Source organism: Bos mutus, chromosome 10 (assembly GCF_027580195.1).
Source record: "Bos mutus isolate GX-2022 chromosome 10, NWIPB_WYAK_1.1, whole genome shotgun sequence".
Lineage (NCBI taxonomy): Eukaryota > Metazoa > Chordata > Mammalia > Artiodactyla > Bovidae > Bos > Bos mutus.
In genome coordinates, this window is record NC_091626.1 from 35,787,959 (window position 1) to 35,805,545 (window position 17,587).

Genomic DNA, 17,587 nt, shown 5'->3' on the forward strand with positions numbered 1-17,587 from the left:
CTGCTGGGCATATACACCGAGGAAACCAGAATTGAAAGAGACACACGTACCCCAGTGTTCATCACAGCACTGTTTATAATAGCCAGGACATGGAAGCAACCTAGATGTCCATCAGCAGATGAATGGATAAGAAAGCTGGGGTACATATACACAATGGAGTATTACTCAGCCATTAAAAAGAATACATTTGAATCAGTTCTAATGAGGTGGATGAAACTGGAGCCTATTATACAGAGTGAAGTAAGCCAGAAAGAAAAACACCAATACAGTATACTAACACATACATATGGAACTTAGAAAGATGGTAACAATAACCCTGTATGTGAGACAGCAAGGGAGACACGGATGTATAGAACAGTTTTTTGGACTCTGTGAGGGAGGGAGAGGGTGGGATAATTTGGGAGAATGGCAATGAAACCTGTATAATATCATGTATGAGGCAAATCGCCAGTCCAAGTTCAATGCATGATGCTGGCTGCTTGGGGCTGGTGCATTGGGATGGCCCGGGAGGATGGTATGGGGAGGGAGGAGGGAGGCGGGGTTCAGGATGGGGAACACGTGTATACCTGTAGCAGATTCATGTTGATGTATGGCAAAGCAAATACAATATTGTAGAGTAATTAACCTCCAACTAAAATAAATAAATTTACATTTTTTTAAAAAAGCAGTATTATACCAACTCTTTGTTCTTTAAGTCTTATGAATGAGAAATATAGTAATATCTGAATGGCTTTATTTTAAATCCTGACTGTTGCTCTTAAAAATGCAATGCTGCTGCTAAGTCACTTCAGTTGTGTCCAACTCTGTGCGACCCCATAGATGGCAGCCCACCAGGCTCCCCCGTCCCTGGGATTCTCCAGGCAAGAACACGAGTGGGTTGCCATTTCCTTCTCCAATGCATGAAAGTGAAAAGTGAAAGTGAAGTCACTCAGTCATATCTGACTCTTAGCAACTCCATGAACCACAGCCTACCAGGCTCCTCCATCCACGGGATTTTCCAGGCTAGAGTACTGGAGTAGGGTGCCATTGCCATACCTTTTTTTAATTCAACATAATACTGAGAATTTATGGCACCTTGAGGCAAATACAGAATAGAGGGAGAGAGTATAATATGTTTTGGAATCACTAACATGAATTAACAGAGATCTCACAGAAAAGTATATTTTTATGTAAAATAATATTTACATATTAATCTCTGTTAATCTAATCTGTTAAGATTATATCAATTCACAAATTAGATAAACTCCCAGAAATAAACAAGTTTCCCAAATGAAAAAATATTTCCCTTATAATTCAAACTCAGTATATCCAAAATTAAGTTCAGCATTTGGTTTCCCAAAGCTGATAACCCTCCTGTATTCCTGATTTCTGCTAAATGCACACCCATCTCTCAGTCAACTCAAGTTGAAACCTCAAAGTCATCTTTATTACTCCTTCTCCCTCAACCCCATCCCCCTTAAATTAAGTCAGTTGCTAAGTTCTAGTAGCATTTCTCCCCTATAATTTTAAAAACTTCTATTACTGAGATTGCTGTTCTAACTAAGGCACCCAGTGGAGAAGAAAATTCAAACTTGATCTAGAAAAATTACTAGGAATAAATGCACAAAGTTAGGGGGTAAGATATGAAGGCTGGAAAAGTGAATTACTAGACTGTAGGTCCATAAGCAGAAAAAGATGTCTCACAATAAAACAGTGTCATATCAGCAATAAGTAGAACAAGTGATAGGTTTACACAGAGTATGGTGGGAGACAAAATTAATAGAGTGGTTAATTCCCTGTGATATGACGGAGGACAGGTAGAGTTAGAACAGATTTCACAGAGTGTTAACAGGTTGAATGTGTGCCCCCAAAATACATGTTGAAGTTCTTAACCCGTGGTAACCATAAATGTGGCCTTATCTGGAAATAGGGTCTTTGCATATGTAACCAAGTTAAGATAGGTCATGCTGGAAACTTGGATACAGACACACAGGGAAGAAGGCCATGGAAAGTTAGAGGCAGAAATCAGAGTGGTGCCAAAGATGCTAAAAGAAAAGATTTCTCCCTAGAGCTTTCAGAGAGACCACGACCCTGATGACACCTTGACTTCAGACTTCTAGCTTACAAGAAGCCTGTTCCTGTAGGAGACAAATTTCATTGTTTTAAATCACCCAGTTTTGGGTAATTTGTTTTAACAGCCCTAGGTAAGCTCAGCTCATGAAGGCTGAGCAGGTTTCTAACAGTAGATATTTAACCCCACTGCAGAGTAGAAGAGCCATTTAGGCACAGAAAACAAAGGTAAAAAGACACAAATCAAGCTGGAATGCTTGGTATGACCAAGAAATTAAGTATGAAGTTGGGGAAAGCTCTTGATAAAAGCTGGAGAGGCCAGCAGAAGGCAGATAATGGAGAATTGACCATACCATACTAAGGGGTGCAGAATTTAGAAAGATGACTAGAAGCAGTGACGAATACAGATCACTGGGGTTCAAGATTAAAGACAGGAATACTCAGAGGAATATTCCAACTCAAGTAAGAAATAATGAATACTATGTAAAGTAACGATAATAAAATTAGAGGAGGAACTAGGTTTGAAAGACCATAAGGAAAGACTGCTGTTACTGCTAAGTCACTTTAGTCGTGTCTGACTCTGTGTGACCCCACAGACGGCAGCCCACCAGGCTCCGCCATCCCTGGGATTCTCCAGGCAAGAACACTGGAGTGGGTTGCCAGGAAAGACTACCAACAGTATATGATTCCCTAAAGAAGACATATAGATGGCCAATAAACCCGTGAAAAGATGCTCAACATCATTCATTATTGGAGAAATACAAATGAGAACTACAATGAGGTATCATCTCAAGCCAATCAGAATGAAAGTGAAAGTGTTAAGGCACTCAGTCGTGTCCAACTCTTTGTGACCCCATGAACTGTAGCCCACCAGGCTTCTCTGTCCATAGCATTCTCCAGGCAAGAATACTGGAGTGGGTAGCCATTTCCTTCTCCAGGGGAATCTTCCCAATCCAGAGATTGAACCCAAGTCTCCCACATTGCAGGCAGACTCTTTACTAACTGAGCTACCAGGGAAGCCACACCAATCACAATGGCCATCATCAAAAAACTACAAACAATAAATACTGAAGATGTGGAAAAAAGAGAACCCTACTGCACTGTTAGTGGAAATGTAAATTGATACAGCCACTATGGAGAACAGTATGGAAATTCCTTAACAAACTAAGAATAAAACTACCGTATGACCCAGCAATTCCACTACTGGGCATATAACCTGAGAAAATCACAATTCAAAAAGACACATATACCCACAATGTTTGTGACAGCACTATTTATAATAGTCAGGACTTGGAAGCAAGCCAAATGTGCATCAACAGATGAAAGGATAAAGAAAATGTGGTATATATATACAATGGAATATTACTCAGCCATAAAAAGCAACAAATTTGAGTCAGTTCTAATGAGGTGGATAAAGCTAGAGCCTACAATACAGAGTGAAGTAAGTCAGAAAGAGAAAAACAATTATCATATATTTAGTAGAACAAATTGAGAAAGTAGCATTGACATATACACTCTATCCAATTATGACTCATTATTATACAGCAGAAACCAGCACACTGTAAAACAATTATGCTTCAATTTCTAATAAAGTTTTTTAAAAAACAGTATATGAAGACTATCCAGATATGGCTTGAACACTTAGATAAAGTACATAATAGGAGAAATAGGTAGGTGAGTGAAGATGAAAAAGATTAGTTATGATGAACATAGATGCAAAACTCTTCAACAAAATATTAGCAAAACCAAATTCAAAAATACATTAAAAGGATCATATACCATAATCATGTGAGATTTATACCCAAGAATGTAAGGATGGTTCAATACCCACAAATCAATCAATGTGACACACCACATTTATAAATTGAAAAATAAAAAGCATATTGTCATCTCAGTAGATATAAAAAGGGATTTTGATCAAATTCAACATTCGTTTATGATAAAACTCTAAACAAAGTAGGCACAGAATGAACATAAAACAATAAAGGCCAAATATGACAAGCCCATAACTAATATTATGCTCAACAGTGAAAAGCTGAAAGCATTTCCTCTAAGATCAGGAACAAGACAAGGATGCTCACTCTTGCCATTTTTATTAAAAAATAAAGTATTGGAAGTATTGTATTGGAAGTCTTAGCCACAGCAATCAAACAAAAAAAAAAAAGAAAAAGAATTCCAATTGGAAAGGAAGAAGAAAAACTGTCAATGTTTGAAGATTGCATGATACTATATATACAAAATTCTAAACATGCCAACAAAAAACCTATTAGAACTCACCGATGAATTCAGTAAACTTGCAGTATACAAAATTAATCTATAAAAATCTGCTGCATTTCTATACACTAACAACAAACTATCAGAAAGAGAAAAGAATCTCATTTACACCTGCATCAAAAAGAATAAAATACCTGGGAAGTAATCTAAGGAAGTAAAAGACCTATAAAGAGAAAACTGTAAGACACTGACAAAAGAAAATGAAGACAACACAAACATATGGAAAGATCTACTGTGCTCATGAAGAATTAACAGTTTTAAAATGGCCATACTACCCCAACACAATCTACAAATTCAGTGCAATCCCTATCAAAATATCAACCACATTTTTCACAGGACTAGAACAAATAATTTTGTGTGTATGGCAACATAAAAGACCTCGAATAGTCAAAACAATCTTGAAAAAGAACAACAAAGTTCAAAGTATCATACTACCTGATTTCAAACTACAATACGAAGACACAGTCTTCAAGAAAACAAAGTACTAGTACAAAAACAGACACACAGATCAATGTGGAATAGAACAGAGAGCCCAGAAGTAAACCCACTTATACGGGCAATTAATCCATGACAAAGGGAGCAAGAACATACAACAAGAAAAAAGACAGCCTCTTCAGTAAATGGTGTTGGAAAAACTAGACAGCTGCACGTGAAAGAATTAAACAGGACTACTTTCTCACACCATCAACAAAAATAAACTCAAAAGGGATTATTTAAGACTTAAGTGTAAGACCTGAAACCATAAAACTCTTACAAGACAACATGGGTAATATGCTCTTTGACATCTACCCATGTCAAATGGGTAGCATGGGTAGCAAAGAATAAATCTGGTAAGAGGTTAATGTCCAAAATATACAAAGAATTCATAGAACTCAACATCAAAAAAACAAATAACCTGATTAAAAAATGGGCAAAGAACCTGAATAGACATTTTTCCAGAGGACATACAGATGGCCTAAAGGCATAGGAAAAAATGCTTAATATCACTAATCATCAGGGAAATGCAAATGAATACCATAATATCACCTCACATCTGTCAGAATGGTCATCAGCAAAAAGAAAACAAATAACAAATGTTGGAAAGGATGTGGAGAAAAGGGGACCCTAGGAATGTAAACTGGTGCAGGTACTATGGAAATAAGAAGGTTCCTCAAAAAATCAGAAATACAACTACAATACAATCAAGCAATTCTGAGTTCTTATCCAAAGGAAAGCAAAACACTAATTTGAAAAGATATATGCACCTCAACATTCATTTCTGCATTATTTAAATAAGCCAAGATAACAGAAGCACCTTGAGTACCCATCAACAGAAGAATGGATAAAAAAGATGTAACATATTAAATCAAATATTACTCAGCCATTAAAAAAAAAGAATGAAATCTTGTCATTTGGATTGACCTAGATGGTACTATGCTAAAATTTAAAAAGTCAAAGAAAGACAAATACTGTATGATTTCATTTACATTTGGAATCGAAAAAACAAAACAAGTAACCAAAAATAACAAAACAGTCATAGATACAGAGAACAAACAGAAGGTTTCTGGGGGGAAAGGGGATAGGGAATGAAAGAAATAGGTGAGAAAGATTAAGTGTGAACTTCCATTTACAAAATAAACAAGTCACAGGTACGAAATGCACAGTGTGGGAGAATATAGTCAACAAGAATACAGTATCTTTGTATCATGATGGTAACCATACAATCATAATGGTAACTTGACTTATAATGGTGATCATTTTGAAATGTATGTTGTTTTTGTTGTAGCTGCTGCTGCTGCTGCTGTTGTTCAGTCACTAAGTCATGTCTGACTCTTTGTGACTCCATGGTCTGCAGCATGCCAGGCTTCCCTGTCCTTCATGATCTCCCACAGTTTGCTCAAACTCATATCCATTGAGTAGATGATGACATGCAACCACCTCATCCTTTGTCACCTGCTTCTCCTTCTGCCCTCAATCTTTTCCAGCACCAAGGTCTTTTCCAATGAGTCAGCTCTTTATAGCAGTTGGCCAAAGTGTTGCAGCTTCAGCTTCCACAGTAAACTCAGTAATAGTTTCTCTGTCAGAAATGAGTCATCTTATGTGCCTAACTATACAAGAGATTGAGCTTTTTCCCCTTTTTTGATACAATTCTGATGTTTTTGGAACAGTGAGACTTTAACATTCGCAAAGACATTAAAGGCAAGTTGCTACCTCAGGATAGTAAATACATCATTCATATAGTCCACATTCCTTGGGCCACTACAGAACTGGGCTCTACCCAAAGACACTGTAGTTACTGATATACATGAACTTGCACCATCTTAAAAAATGGTCCTACGTCTGTATTTATGCCAACACCAAATAGCTACATATCACTAATAAAATGCTCATCATAGAATGATCCATTAATAAATGATAATGAATTATTGACCAAAACACTTAGTTATAAGAGATTCAGGTGCTAAACGCTAACAGGAAGAATAAATGCAGTCACTGTAACATGCATTAAACAAAGTACAAGTTGATCATTATACAACATGAGGTATTACGGATGCTGGTCCTTGGCACAGTTGAAAATTCACGTATAGTTTAGTCTGCACTCCTTATCAGTGGTTCCCTCTGTGTCTGAGGTTCTGCAACCAAGGATTCAATCTCAACATGTGGTAGAGTAGTATTCACTATTGAAAATAAACCAGGTGTTAAGTGGACCTACACAGTTCAAACCTGTGTTGTTCAAGGGTCAATTGTATTCAATAACTTATCATTATAAGGTTTTCATTAATTAGAAATTCCCTACTTTAAAATAATATAACCAGCCTAAAATTAGATCATTCGTTCATTTAAACTCTCAATATGATTTGGTAGCTTAAAACTATAAATGAAAAAAGCACTCACTTGAAAGAACAACCTTATTAAGTTAAACACAGTTAATGCAACAAGTCACCCGGGCATACCTATTATGCATGTATCTTCTGATGTACCCAGAGAAGGCTACTGGGGAAAGTGAGTAATTTTTATGGCATACTGATGCTCTCGGAAATGAGACACCTTTCTAAGGAAGCCAGGCTGGATATGAACAGAATAGAATGTCAATTCCTCAAGAGTTTTATTGTAGGAAAGAAGTGCCTTAATGAAACACTTGAAGACTATAACAAGTAAATCTAAGTACAAGACAAAAATACAAGCTACGTAATCCAAACATTCAAGCTATGTAATCCAAACATATCTATATCATTTTTACCAATGATTACAAATTCCTGGAAGAGCACCTTAAAAACAATTACCTCTGCTTTCCCCAAAACTAGAAACCCTAGCTATACTGAAGAAATGACAGCTAAACTGTGTAAGTTAGATAATTAAATCTCTGCATGCATACAATTATTTTTCCTTTATAGAATATATTTTAATAATGCCATCAAAACTGTTTTTGCTATAGTAATATGCACCTCATACCTATATGCATATATAAATATACTAGTATTTCTGGACTTAATTACACCTAAATTCTTTGTAAATATGACTAGGTTTAGAAAAAGCTTTTTAAAGGATCATGTGGAAGCATTAGTTTCTAATACAAAAGAAGAAGAAAATACTTGGCACCAACCAGCTTTAACTTATTTTTCTGAATGACATCTTTGTTTTCCTTTTGGTATATCTCCATTTTCTTTTTGGTATTGTCCAAATCCACATTGTTGGTCAGATTGAAAACTGCATGAGAAAAGAAACAGTGACATGAAATAACATACATCTTGCAAAGATAATAAAAACCAAATATTCATCACAATGATTTCTTAATTCATCAGGTTGTCATTCCTTACGGCTCCATTTGTGTCTTTTTACTGACCACCTACTTTATAGAAACTAGTTCTAGTTCAGCAACTATGATTTTATGAACCAAATATAAGGAAAGACTGTCAGACTATCACACAGACTACCTACAGATCTAAATAACCTCAAAAAATCTAATATGTGTGCTTGCCATAGTCACACTGGATATGAATTTTATATTGCCCATTTTAACTTTAAAAGTATAAAAAAGATTGCTTAAATTTTTTATTTAAAAAAAAGTAAGTCTTAAATCTACTACACTAGTCAGAATCAATACTGAAAAGAATCTAAGCTCCAGAAACAGAAAAATTATCCAAAGGAATAAAAAATATTATCCAACAAAAACAGGTTTTATTCTAATCTTCAACATAGCTGGACCTAAGACTGAATCATTTCCCATATAGTCTAGATCTGGAAAAGTATGAAATATATGAGTTGAAACCTAACAGGGAAGGTAAAGGATAATCTGGCTCCAAAACTGAAGACTGAAATAGCTGAGTAAGAGAAGCCACTGAAACATGTTCAGAAAGGAGATAAACTTTCAGTAAGTTAGAACTATCTTTTTATAATTCTAATCCAAAGTGATTTTAATTATAAATGCCTAACTCCCTTCTGGATCATGGAAAAAGCAAGAGAGTTGCAGAAAAACATCTATTTCTGCTTTATTGACTATGCCAAAGCCTTTGACTGTGTAGATCACAATAAACTGTGGAAAATTCTGAAAGAGATGGGAATACCAGACCACCTGACCTGCCTCTTGAGAAATCTGTATGCAGGTCAGGAAGCAACAGGTAGAACTGGACATGGAACAACAGACTGGTTCCAAACAGAAAAAGGAGTACGTCAAGGCTGTATATTGTCACCCTGCTTATTTAACTTATATGCAGAGTACATCATGAGAAACGCTGGACTGGAAGAAACACAAGCTGGAATCAAGATTGCCGGGAGAAGTATCAATAACCTCAGATATGCAGATGACACCACCCTTATGGCAGAAAGTGAAGAGGAACTAAAAGGCCTCTAAGTGAAAGAGGAGAGTGAAAAAGTTGGCTTAAAGCTCAACATTCAGAAAACTAAGATCATGGCATCTGGTCCCATCACTTCATGGGAAATAGATGGGGAAACAGTGGAAACAGTGGCAGACTTTATTTTGGGGGGCTCCAAAATCACTGCAGATGTTGATTGAAGCCATGAATTTAAAAGACTCTTACCCCTTGGAAGGAAAGTTATGACCAACCTAGATAGCATATTCAAAAGCAGAGACATTACTTGGTCAACAAAGGTCCGTCTAGTCAAGGCTATGGTTTTTCCTGTGGTCATGTATGGATGTGAGAGTTGGACTGTGAAGAAAGCTGAGCGCCGAAGAATTGATGCTTTTGAACTGTGGTGTTGGGAGAAGACTCTTGAGAGTCCCTTGGACTGCAAGGAGATCCAACTAGTCCATTCTGAAGGAGATCAGCCCTGGGATTTCTTTGGAAGGAATGATGCTAAAGCTGAAACTCCAGTACTTTGGCCACCTCATGCGAAGAGTTGACTCACTGGAAAAGACTCTGATGCTGGGAAGGATTAGGGGCAGGAGGAGAAGGGGAAGACAGAGGATGAGATGGCTGGATTGAGATGGCTGGATGGCATCACCAACTCAATGGACGTGAGTTTGAGTGAACTCCGGGAGTTGGTGATGGACAGGGAGGCCTGGCGTGCTCCAATTCATGGGGTCGCAAAGAGTCAAACACGACTGAGTGACTGAACTGAACTGAACTCCCTTTTAAGTTTACATACGTAAATTTAAAGGTTATTATAACTCTCTGGACAAAAAATGTTTTTAACTTATATGAATATAAACTCATATTTTAAAGTACCGCCCACAGCCATACCCCTTTCAGTGTTAATATAAGCTCATCTAAATAAGGGTCCTCATCACTGTCTCTCCTATTCCGTAATTCAATTCAGATCTCCCTTGGATTTCTCTAATCTTTATGCTTCTATTATTAGCCCTTAGATTCCTTCTCCAATTACTTACAACTGCTTCCTCTAGCTTGACCTATAAGCAGGTTTGATCTACCCTAAATAATCTGCTTTAATCCATGCTCCTACATGATGACATCAAATGCTGGCAAGGATGTGGAGCAACAGGAACACTCATACACTGCAGTGGGAATGCAAAATGGCATAGCACTTTGGAAAGCAATTTGAGAGTTTCTTACAAAATGAAACATACTCTTATCATACAATCCTGCACTCCTGCAACTGCACTCCTTGGTATTTATCCAAAGGAGTTAAAAACCATGTCCACACAAAATCCTGCTTATGAATGTTTACAGCAGCTTTATTCATCATTGCTGAAAAAACCAAGATGTCCTTCAGTAGTCTGAGTAGATAAATAAACTAGAGTATATCCAGACAATGAGATATTATTAAGCACCAAATATAAGCTATCAAAGGGTTAGCCCAGGCGATGCAGTGGTAAAGAATCTGCCTGCCAATGCAGGAGATGCCAGAGATGCAGGTTCAATCTCTGGGTCAGGAAGATCCCTGGAGGAGGAATGGCAATCCACTCCAGTGTTTTTGCCTGGAAAATCACATGGACAGAGGAACCTGGCGAGCTATAGTCCATGGGGTCACAGAGAGTCAGACACAACTGAGCACAGCACATCAAACCATAAAAAAGACAGAGAGGAAACTTAAATGTGTATTACTAAGGCAACTGATAAGGCTACACACTGTATGATTTCAACAGATACTCTAAAAAAAGCAAAACTACAGAGACAGTAAAAAGATCAGTGGTTGCCAAGGACTGAGGGGAAGAAGGGACAAATAAGCAGAACACAGAGGAGTTTCAGGGTACTAAAGCTATTCTGTACAATACTATAATGGAGGATACATGCCATTATATATATCCAAACCCAGAAAACGTACAACATCAAGAGTAAACCTTAATGTAAACTATGGACCTTGGGAGATGACAATATTAATGTAGGTTCATTGATTATAACAGATTTGTCATTCAGGTAGGTATGCAGATAGTGGGGGAGTCTGTGTGTATGTGAGGTACAAGGGGTATAAGGGAACTCTCTGCACGTTTCATTTAATTTTTCTGTGAATCTAAAACTGCTCTAAAAAATAAAGTCTATTAAAAAAAGAAACATCTGGTAAGAGCTCGAGAAATTCTTGCTGAATTATTACAAGAGAAAAAAAATAAACCAATACGGGTATGGGAGGGATAGACGAAACAGGTAAAGTGGATAAAGAAGTACAAACTTCAGTTTAAAATAAGTTATACATCACAGGGATGTCGTGTACATAGGGAACACAGTCAGTGAAGTGAAGTTGCTCAGTCGTGTCCGACTCTTTGCGACCCCATGGACTATAGCCTACCATGCTCCTCCATCCATGGGGTTTTCCAGGCAACAGTACTGGACTGGGTATAGTCAATAATACTGTAATTACTTTCTATAGTAATGGATGGTAAATGGTCTTATTGCAATGATCACTTCATCATATATAAAAATATGGAATCACTAAGCTATACACCTGAAACTAATATAATATTGCATATCAATCATATCTCCAAAACACTAAAATAACAAAGAAATCAAAATGCTAATATTTATAATTATCTTTATAAACACAGATTGAATTTAAATGACCTTTATAATTACAAAATTGAATTATTTAGAAAGGCAAAGTAAGCAAATGAGAAACTATAGGGAAAAAATAATCTTTGTTTCTTATGGTATGAATCTACTGACAAGTAAAGTTAATCAAATTGATATCCTATGTTGAACTTTATTAAAATGTTTAGAGCAATTAAAAAAAAGTTACAGTTTATCACAAAGCTAGACAATGTGCTAAATAAAACTTCTCATTAAACAGAAATTAGAAACAGTAAAGTTAAATTATAAGTGAAACTGATCTGTTATAGATAATTTCTATTTTATGCTTATTAAAAATTTTATGAATTTTAATGAAACGCAAATAACCAATTTGTTTATTTCATTTTTTTAATTTAGAAAGCAAAGGTAATAACAATATAATAGATGCAAACCATAATCATAAGTAATACAAATCTCTTCCTTTAAAAAACAGAGCGAGAAAAACACTAAAAGTGGATTACAATTTTGAAAACATCAGATGAGGCGAGTCTCATTCATAATACAATGAAGCAGATGGGTATAAGAGCTTAGAAGAAAGAAAAGAATTTTCTATAACAATTATTTGGTCTTTTATCTATCCTGGTTACTGGCTTAGCTCAGATGTTGACCTGTCTTTAGTCAAGTATTAAAAGCCAACAAAAAACCTACTGTATTTTCTGAAAGATTTAATGTTATTTAAGTGCAATTCTGCAGTCTTTTTGACATCCAGAATTCATAATTAAAGCCCTTAGGACATTCTCACCCTTTTAAAACAAAAATACCCTAAACCAAAAGAATAATATGTTTATTATGAAACTAAGGACAAAACTTTGAGATAATCCCTGAGGCCAAAAGGAACAAGAATTTTTATGTTTAGATTGTCATAACCACAGAAAAGGGCCCATTGTCAAAGCTATAAGAAAGTCCATCTTCCTATGTGCCCCCTTCTATTGTAATTTTTTATGCCACTACTCAAAATTACAGTGCTCTAAACTTTTTATATTCATCATATTCAAAGGGTTCATAATGAATTTCTATAACAGTGACTGATCCCTAATTTATAAATCCTCAAACACTGACTCCTTAGCCATCCTACCAACTTTATTCTTTTCATTCTAACCTCAACAGCACCTTCCTATCTTCCTTCCTACCAAACTTCTTTAAGAGCCTTCAAAATTATAGCACCAATATATAGATTTTTGTCTTCTCCAACTCTTCTATACTAAACAGCACTCCATATTCTAGACTCAGACTATTAACTAATCTCTGAGACTACGAAGTACTTTGATGGGCTCTGTAAGTTAGGAAAACCTATGTTCAGTCTGGCTACATTATATATTAGCAATGTGATCTCCAGAACAACAGTTAAACCCTCTGTGCCTCCTCTCCAAATGCAAAATAGATTAAAATACCTATCTCAAGAGTTGTGAAAACCATGCTTTTGATTAACACAGAGATAGCAAATACAGATATCACAAACATCTAACTAATCATCTTTAAAAGAACGAAATAAGACACAAAATAAACAGCTACTGAAACAAGATTTTAAAAGGAAGTCTAAAAAAAAAAACTTTTATTTATACCGTAACAATCAGAACAATGACACTTAAGGAAGTGGTGTGAGTCACAACCTAACAAAACTTAAAAGGGCAGAAACTGGTCTTTTCCTCATTTCCATACTCTCTACCCAACAAAACAGTAAAAAATAATGCCACTTCTCCCATTTTTATTTTCTAGATTAATACCATACAACTGCTCAAGGTAAGAATACTGCAATTCATCCTAGCCTACACTTTCTTAACTCACTTCTCATATGAAGTTCAATTCAGTTGAGTTCAGTAGCTCAGTTGTGTCCGACTCTTTGCGACCCCATGAATCACAGCACGCCAGGCCTCCCTGTCCATCACCAACTCCCGGAGTTCACTCAGATTCACGTCCATCGAGTCAGTGATGCCATCCAGCCATCTCATCCTCTGTTGTCCCCTTCTCCTGCTGCCCTCAATCCCTCCCAGCATCAGAGTCTTTTCCAATGAGTCAACTCTTCGCATGAGGTGGCCAAAGTACTGGAGTTTCAGCTTTAGCATCATTCCTTCCAAAGAAATCCCAGGGCTGATCTCCTTCAGAATGGACTAGTTGGATCTCCTTGCAGTCCAAGGGACTCTCAAGAGTCTTCTCCAACACCACAGTTCAAAAGCATCAATTCTTCGGCGCTCAGCCTTCTTCACAGTCCAACTCTCACAATCATACATAACCACAGGAAAAACCATAGCCTTGACTAGACGGACCTTTGTTGGCAAAGTAATGTCTCTGCTTTTCAATATGCTATCTAGGTTGGTCATAACTTTCCTTCCAAGGAGTAAGCGTCTTTCAATTTCATGGCTGCATTCACCATCTGCAGTGATTTTGGATCCCCAAAAAATAAAGTCTGACACTGTTTCCACTGTTTCCCCATCTATTTCCCATGAAGTGATGGGACCAGATGCCATGATCTTCGTTTTCTGAATGTTGAGCTTTAAGCCAACTTTTTCACTCTCCACTTTCATTTTCATCAAGAGGCTTTTGAGTTCCTCTTCACTTTCTGCCATAAGGCTGGTGTCATCTGCATATCTGAGGTTATTGATATTTCTCCCGGCAATCTTGATTCCAGCTTGTGTTTCTTCCAGCCCAGCGTTTCTCATGATGTACTCTGCATATAAGTTAAATAAGCAGGGTGACAATATACAGCCTTGACGTACTCCTTTTTCTGTTTGGAACCAGTCTGTTGTTCCATGTCCAGTTCTAACTGTTGCTTCCTGACCTGCATACAGATTTCTCAAGAGGCAGATCAGGTGGTCTGGTATTCCCATCTCTTTCAGAATTTTCCACAGTTTATTGTGATCCACACAGTCAAAGGCTTTGGCATAGTCAATAAAGCAGAAGCAGATGTTTTTCTGGAACTCTTTTGCTTTTTCGATGATCGAACAGATGTTGGCAATTTGATCTCTGGTTCCTCTGCCTTTTCTAAAAGCAGCTTGAACATCTAGAAGTTCACAGTTCACGTACTGTTGAAGCCTGACTTGGAGAATTTTGAGCATTCCTTTGCTAGCGTGTGAGATGAGTGCAACTGTGCGGTTGTCTGAACATTCTTTGGCATTGCCTTTCTTTGGGATCGAAATTAAAACTGACCTTTTCCAGTCCTATGGCCACTGCATGTAAGAATAATTTCTTACATGAAATTATTCACTCAAATACTCTAGCTCTAAAACATCCCTTTTAACTATCTCTCTTAGTTACTACCTATTCTAGTTTGTTCTTCCCTGGTGGCTCAGACGGTAAGTTCAGTTCAGTTCAGTTGCTCAGTCACGTCCAACTCTTTGCGACCCCATGGACTGCAGCACGCCAGGCCTCCCTGTCCATCACCAACTCCCAGAGTTTACTCAAACTCATGTCCACTGTGGCGGTGAAGCCATCCAATCATCTCATTCTTTGTTGTCCCCTTCTCCTCCCGCCTTCAATCTTTCCCAGCATCAGGGTCTTTTCCAATGAGCGTGTTCTTCACATCAGGTGGCCAAAGTACTGGAGATTCAGCTTCAGCATCAGACCTTCCTTTGAAAACTCTGGAATGATCTCCTTTATGATGGACTTGTTGGAATTCCTTGCAGTCCAAGGGATCCTCAAGTCCAAGAAGTGCAAGAGTCTTCTCCAACACCACAGTTCAAAGCCATCAATCCTTCGGCGCTCAGCTTTCTTTATAGTTCATCTCTGACATCCATTGGTGACTACTGCAAAAACCACAGCTTTGACTAGACGCACCTTTGTTAGCAAAGCAATGTCTCTGCTTTTTAATATGCTGTCTAGGTCCGTCATACGTTTACTGCCAAGGAGCAAGTGTCTTTTTAATTTCATGGCTGCAGTCACCATCTGCAGTGATTTTGGATCCCAAAAAAATAAAGTCTGTCACTGTTTCCACTGTTTCCCCATCTATTTCCCATGAGGTGATATCAGGGACCAGATGCCATGATCTTAGTTTTCTGAATACTGAGCTCTAAGCCAACGTTTTCACTCTCCTCTTTCACTTTTATCAAGAGGCTCTGTAGTTCTAGGCTTTCTGCCATAAGGGTGCTATCATCTGCATATCTGAGGTTATTGATATTTCTCCTGGCAATCTTGATTCCAGCCTCTGCTTCATGCACCCCAGCATTTCTCATGATGTACTCTGCATATAAGTTAAACAAGCAGCTTGACAATATATAGCCTTGACATACTCGTTTTCCTATTTGGAACTAGTCTGTTGTTCCATCTCCAGTTCTAACTGTTGCTTCCTAACCTGCATACAGATTTCTCAAGAGGCAGGTCAGGTGGTGTGATATTCCCATCTCTTTCAGAATTTTCCACAGTTTGTTATGATCCACACAGTTAAAGGCTTTGTATTGTCAATAAAGCAAAAGTAGATGATTTTCTGGAACTCTTGCTTTTTCGATGATCCAATGGGTGTTGGAAATTTGATCTCTGGTTCCTCTGCCTTTTCTAAAAGCAGCTTGAACATTTGGAAGTTCATGGTTCATGTACTGTTGAAGCCTGACTTGCAGAATTTTAAGCATTACTAGCATGTGAGATGAGTGAGTTGTGCATGTGACTTTCACTTTCAGTTTTCACTTTCACCACAATATTCTGCTGCCTCTCTACTAGCCACGCAATAAAATCTTAACCCTTACAGTCTAGCTTACAAAGCCTTCATTAACCCAGGTCCAGTCTGTTAGTCACTCCCCTGGTTCTATCTCCCTATAACAGATTAACACTTGCTACATTATCCAACATGCTCAACATGTATTTCTGTGACTTTGTCTTTGCTACAAACTTTCTTCCATCCCCTTTCTACCTGGTAAACTATTCATCTTTTAAGATTGTGTGTTCTGTGGTTCAAACTTTACCTCTACTTTCTAATGCTGAATTGTTTTGCTATCTATATTCCTGAAATACTTTATAAATAAATGCCCATATACCTTCACATTAAATTATAATTTCATAATTATCTTCCCCTTTAGAATATGAACCTATTGAACACAAAGGTCACACATTCTCAGCAAGTAAATAATTCACAGAGAACAATATTTGCTGAATTGACCTGAAGTTCAGAAAATAAACTATGAATCCATGAGGCCAGGTCCCAAACTTCATCAATATTTTCAAATGCAAAAGAACTAGTTGCTCTTTGTCCAACATGATCAGGATCAGTAGTGGATTACTTTTAAAAGTCTGCCAAAGAGGTGAAACATATATACACACTCCTTGAACACTTTAACTTAAAGCATATGCACTAAGTGTACAGTCACTCTCTAATGTAATAACATACAGTTAAGGTACAGTTTTTAATGGGAATTCTGCTTCCTTCTTGTATAAACCGTAAGTGTTATCTATATTGTTCAGTTCCCATTTTTTTCAAGTGGACCAAGGACTTCAGAAATAGAATCCTTCTAAAGTTCTATAATTTTTCCAGTCTTACAAACTACTTAAATTAATTACAATTAAAAAGTATAACCGGCATAAGAAGGTTTGATAACCTATGCAATCAACTTTATATATAACTGAACTGGTGAGAGAAGTACAGAAGTATACTTAAAGACATCTTCTAATGGACAGGATACATTATGCATTGATTGTGCTTCAATCATCAGTCAATTCATGTTATAGAGGGACTGGGAAATATCAGTTACTCCAATAAGCCAACTAAGCAGAATTTGGTTAAGAGAGTGTCAACATACTGCAACTAAAGTTAGTCCTTCATGAATATACATATTAGCAGAATCACTTTCAAATTAAATGTTCTGGGCTAGTTTCCTTATCTA

General features: G+C 37.1%; 1 protein-coding gene across 2 annotated transcripts in view; it reads right to left on the reverse strand.

Annotated features, from left to right (window-relative positions):
- Positions 1-17,587, reverse strand: part of MNAT1 (MNAT1 component of CDK activating kinase) — a 210,409-nt gene that overhangs the window by 129,319 nt on the left and 63,503 nt on the right. For both annotated transcript variants that reach the window (XR_011465630.1, XM_005890687.2), the window contains exon 4: positions 7,907-8,010. Coding sequence is in view for 1 of the 2 variants with exons in the window: in XM_005890687.2 (XP_005890749.1) it covers positions 7,907-8,010 (104 nt within the window). In the remaining variant the exon portion in view is untranslated. The remainder of the gene's footprint in view (positions 1-7,906; positions 8,011-17,587) is intronic.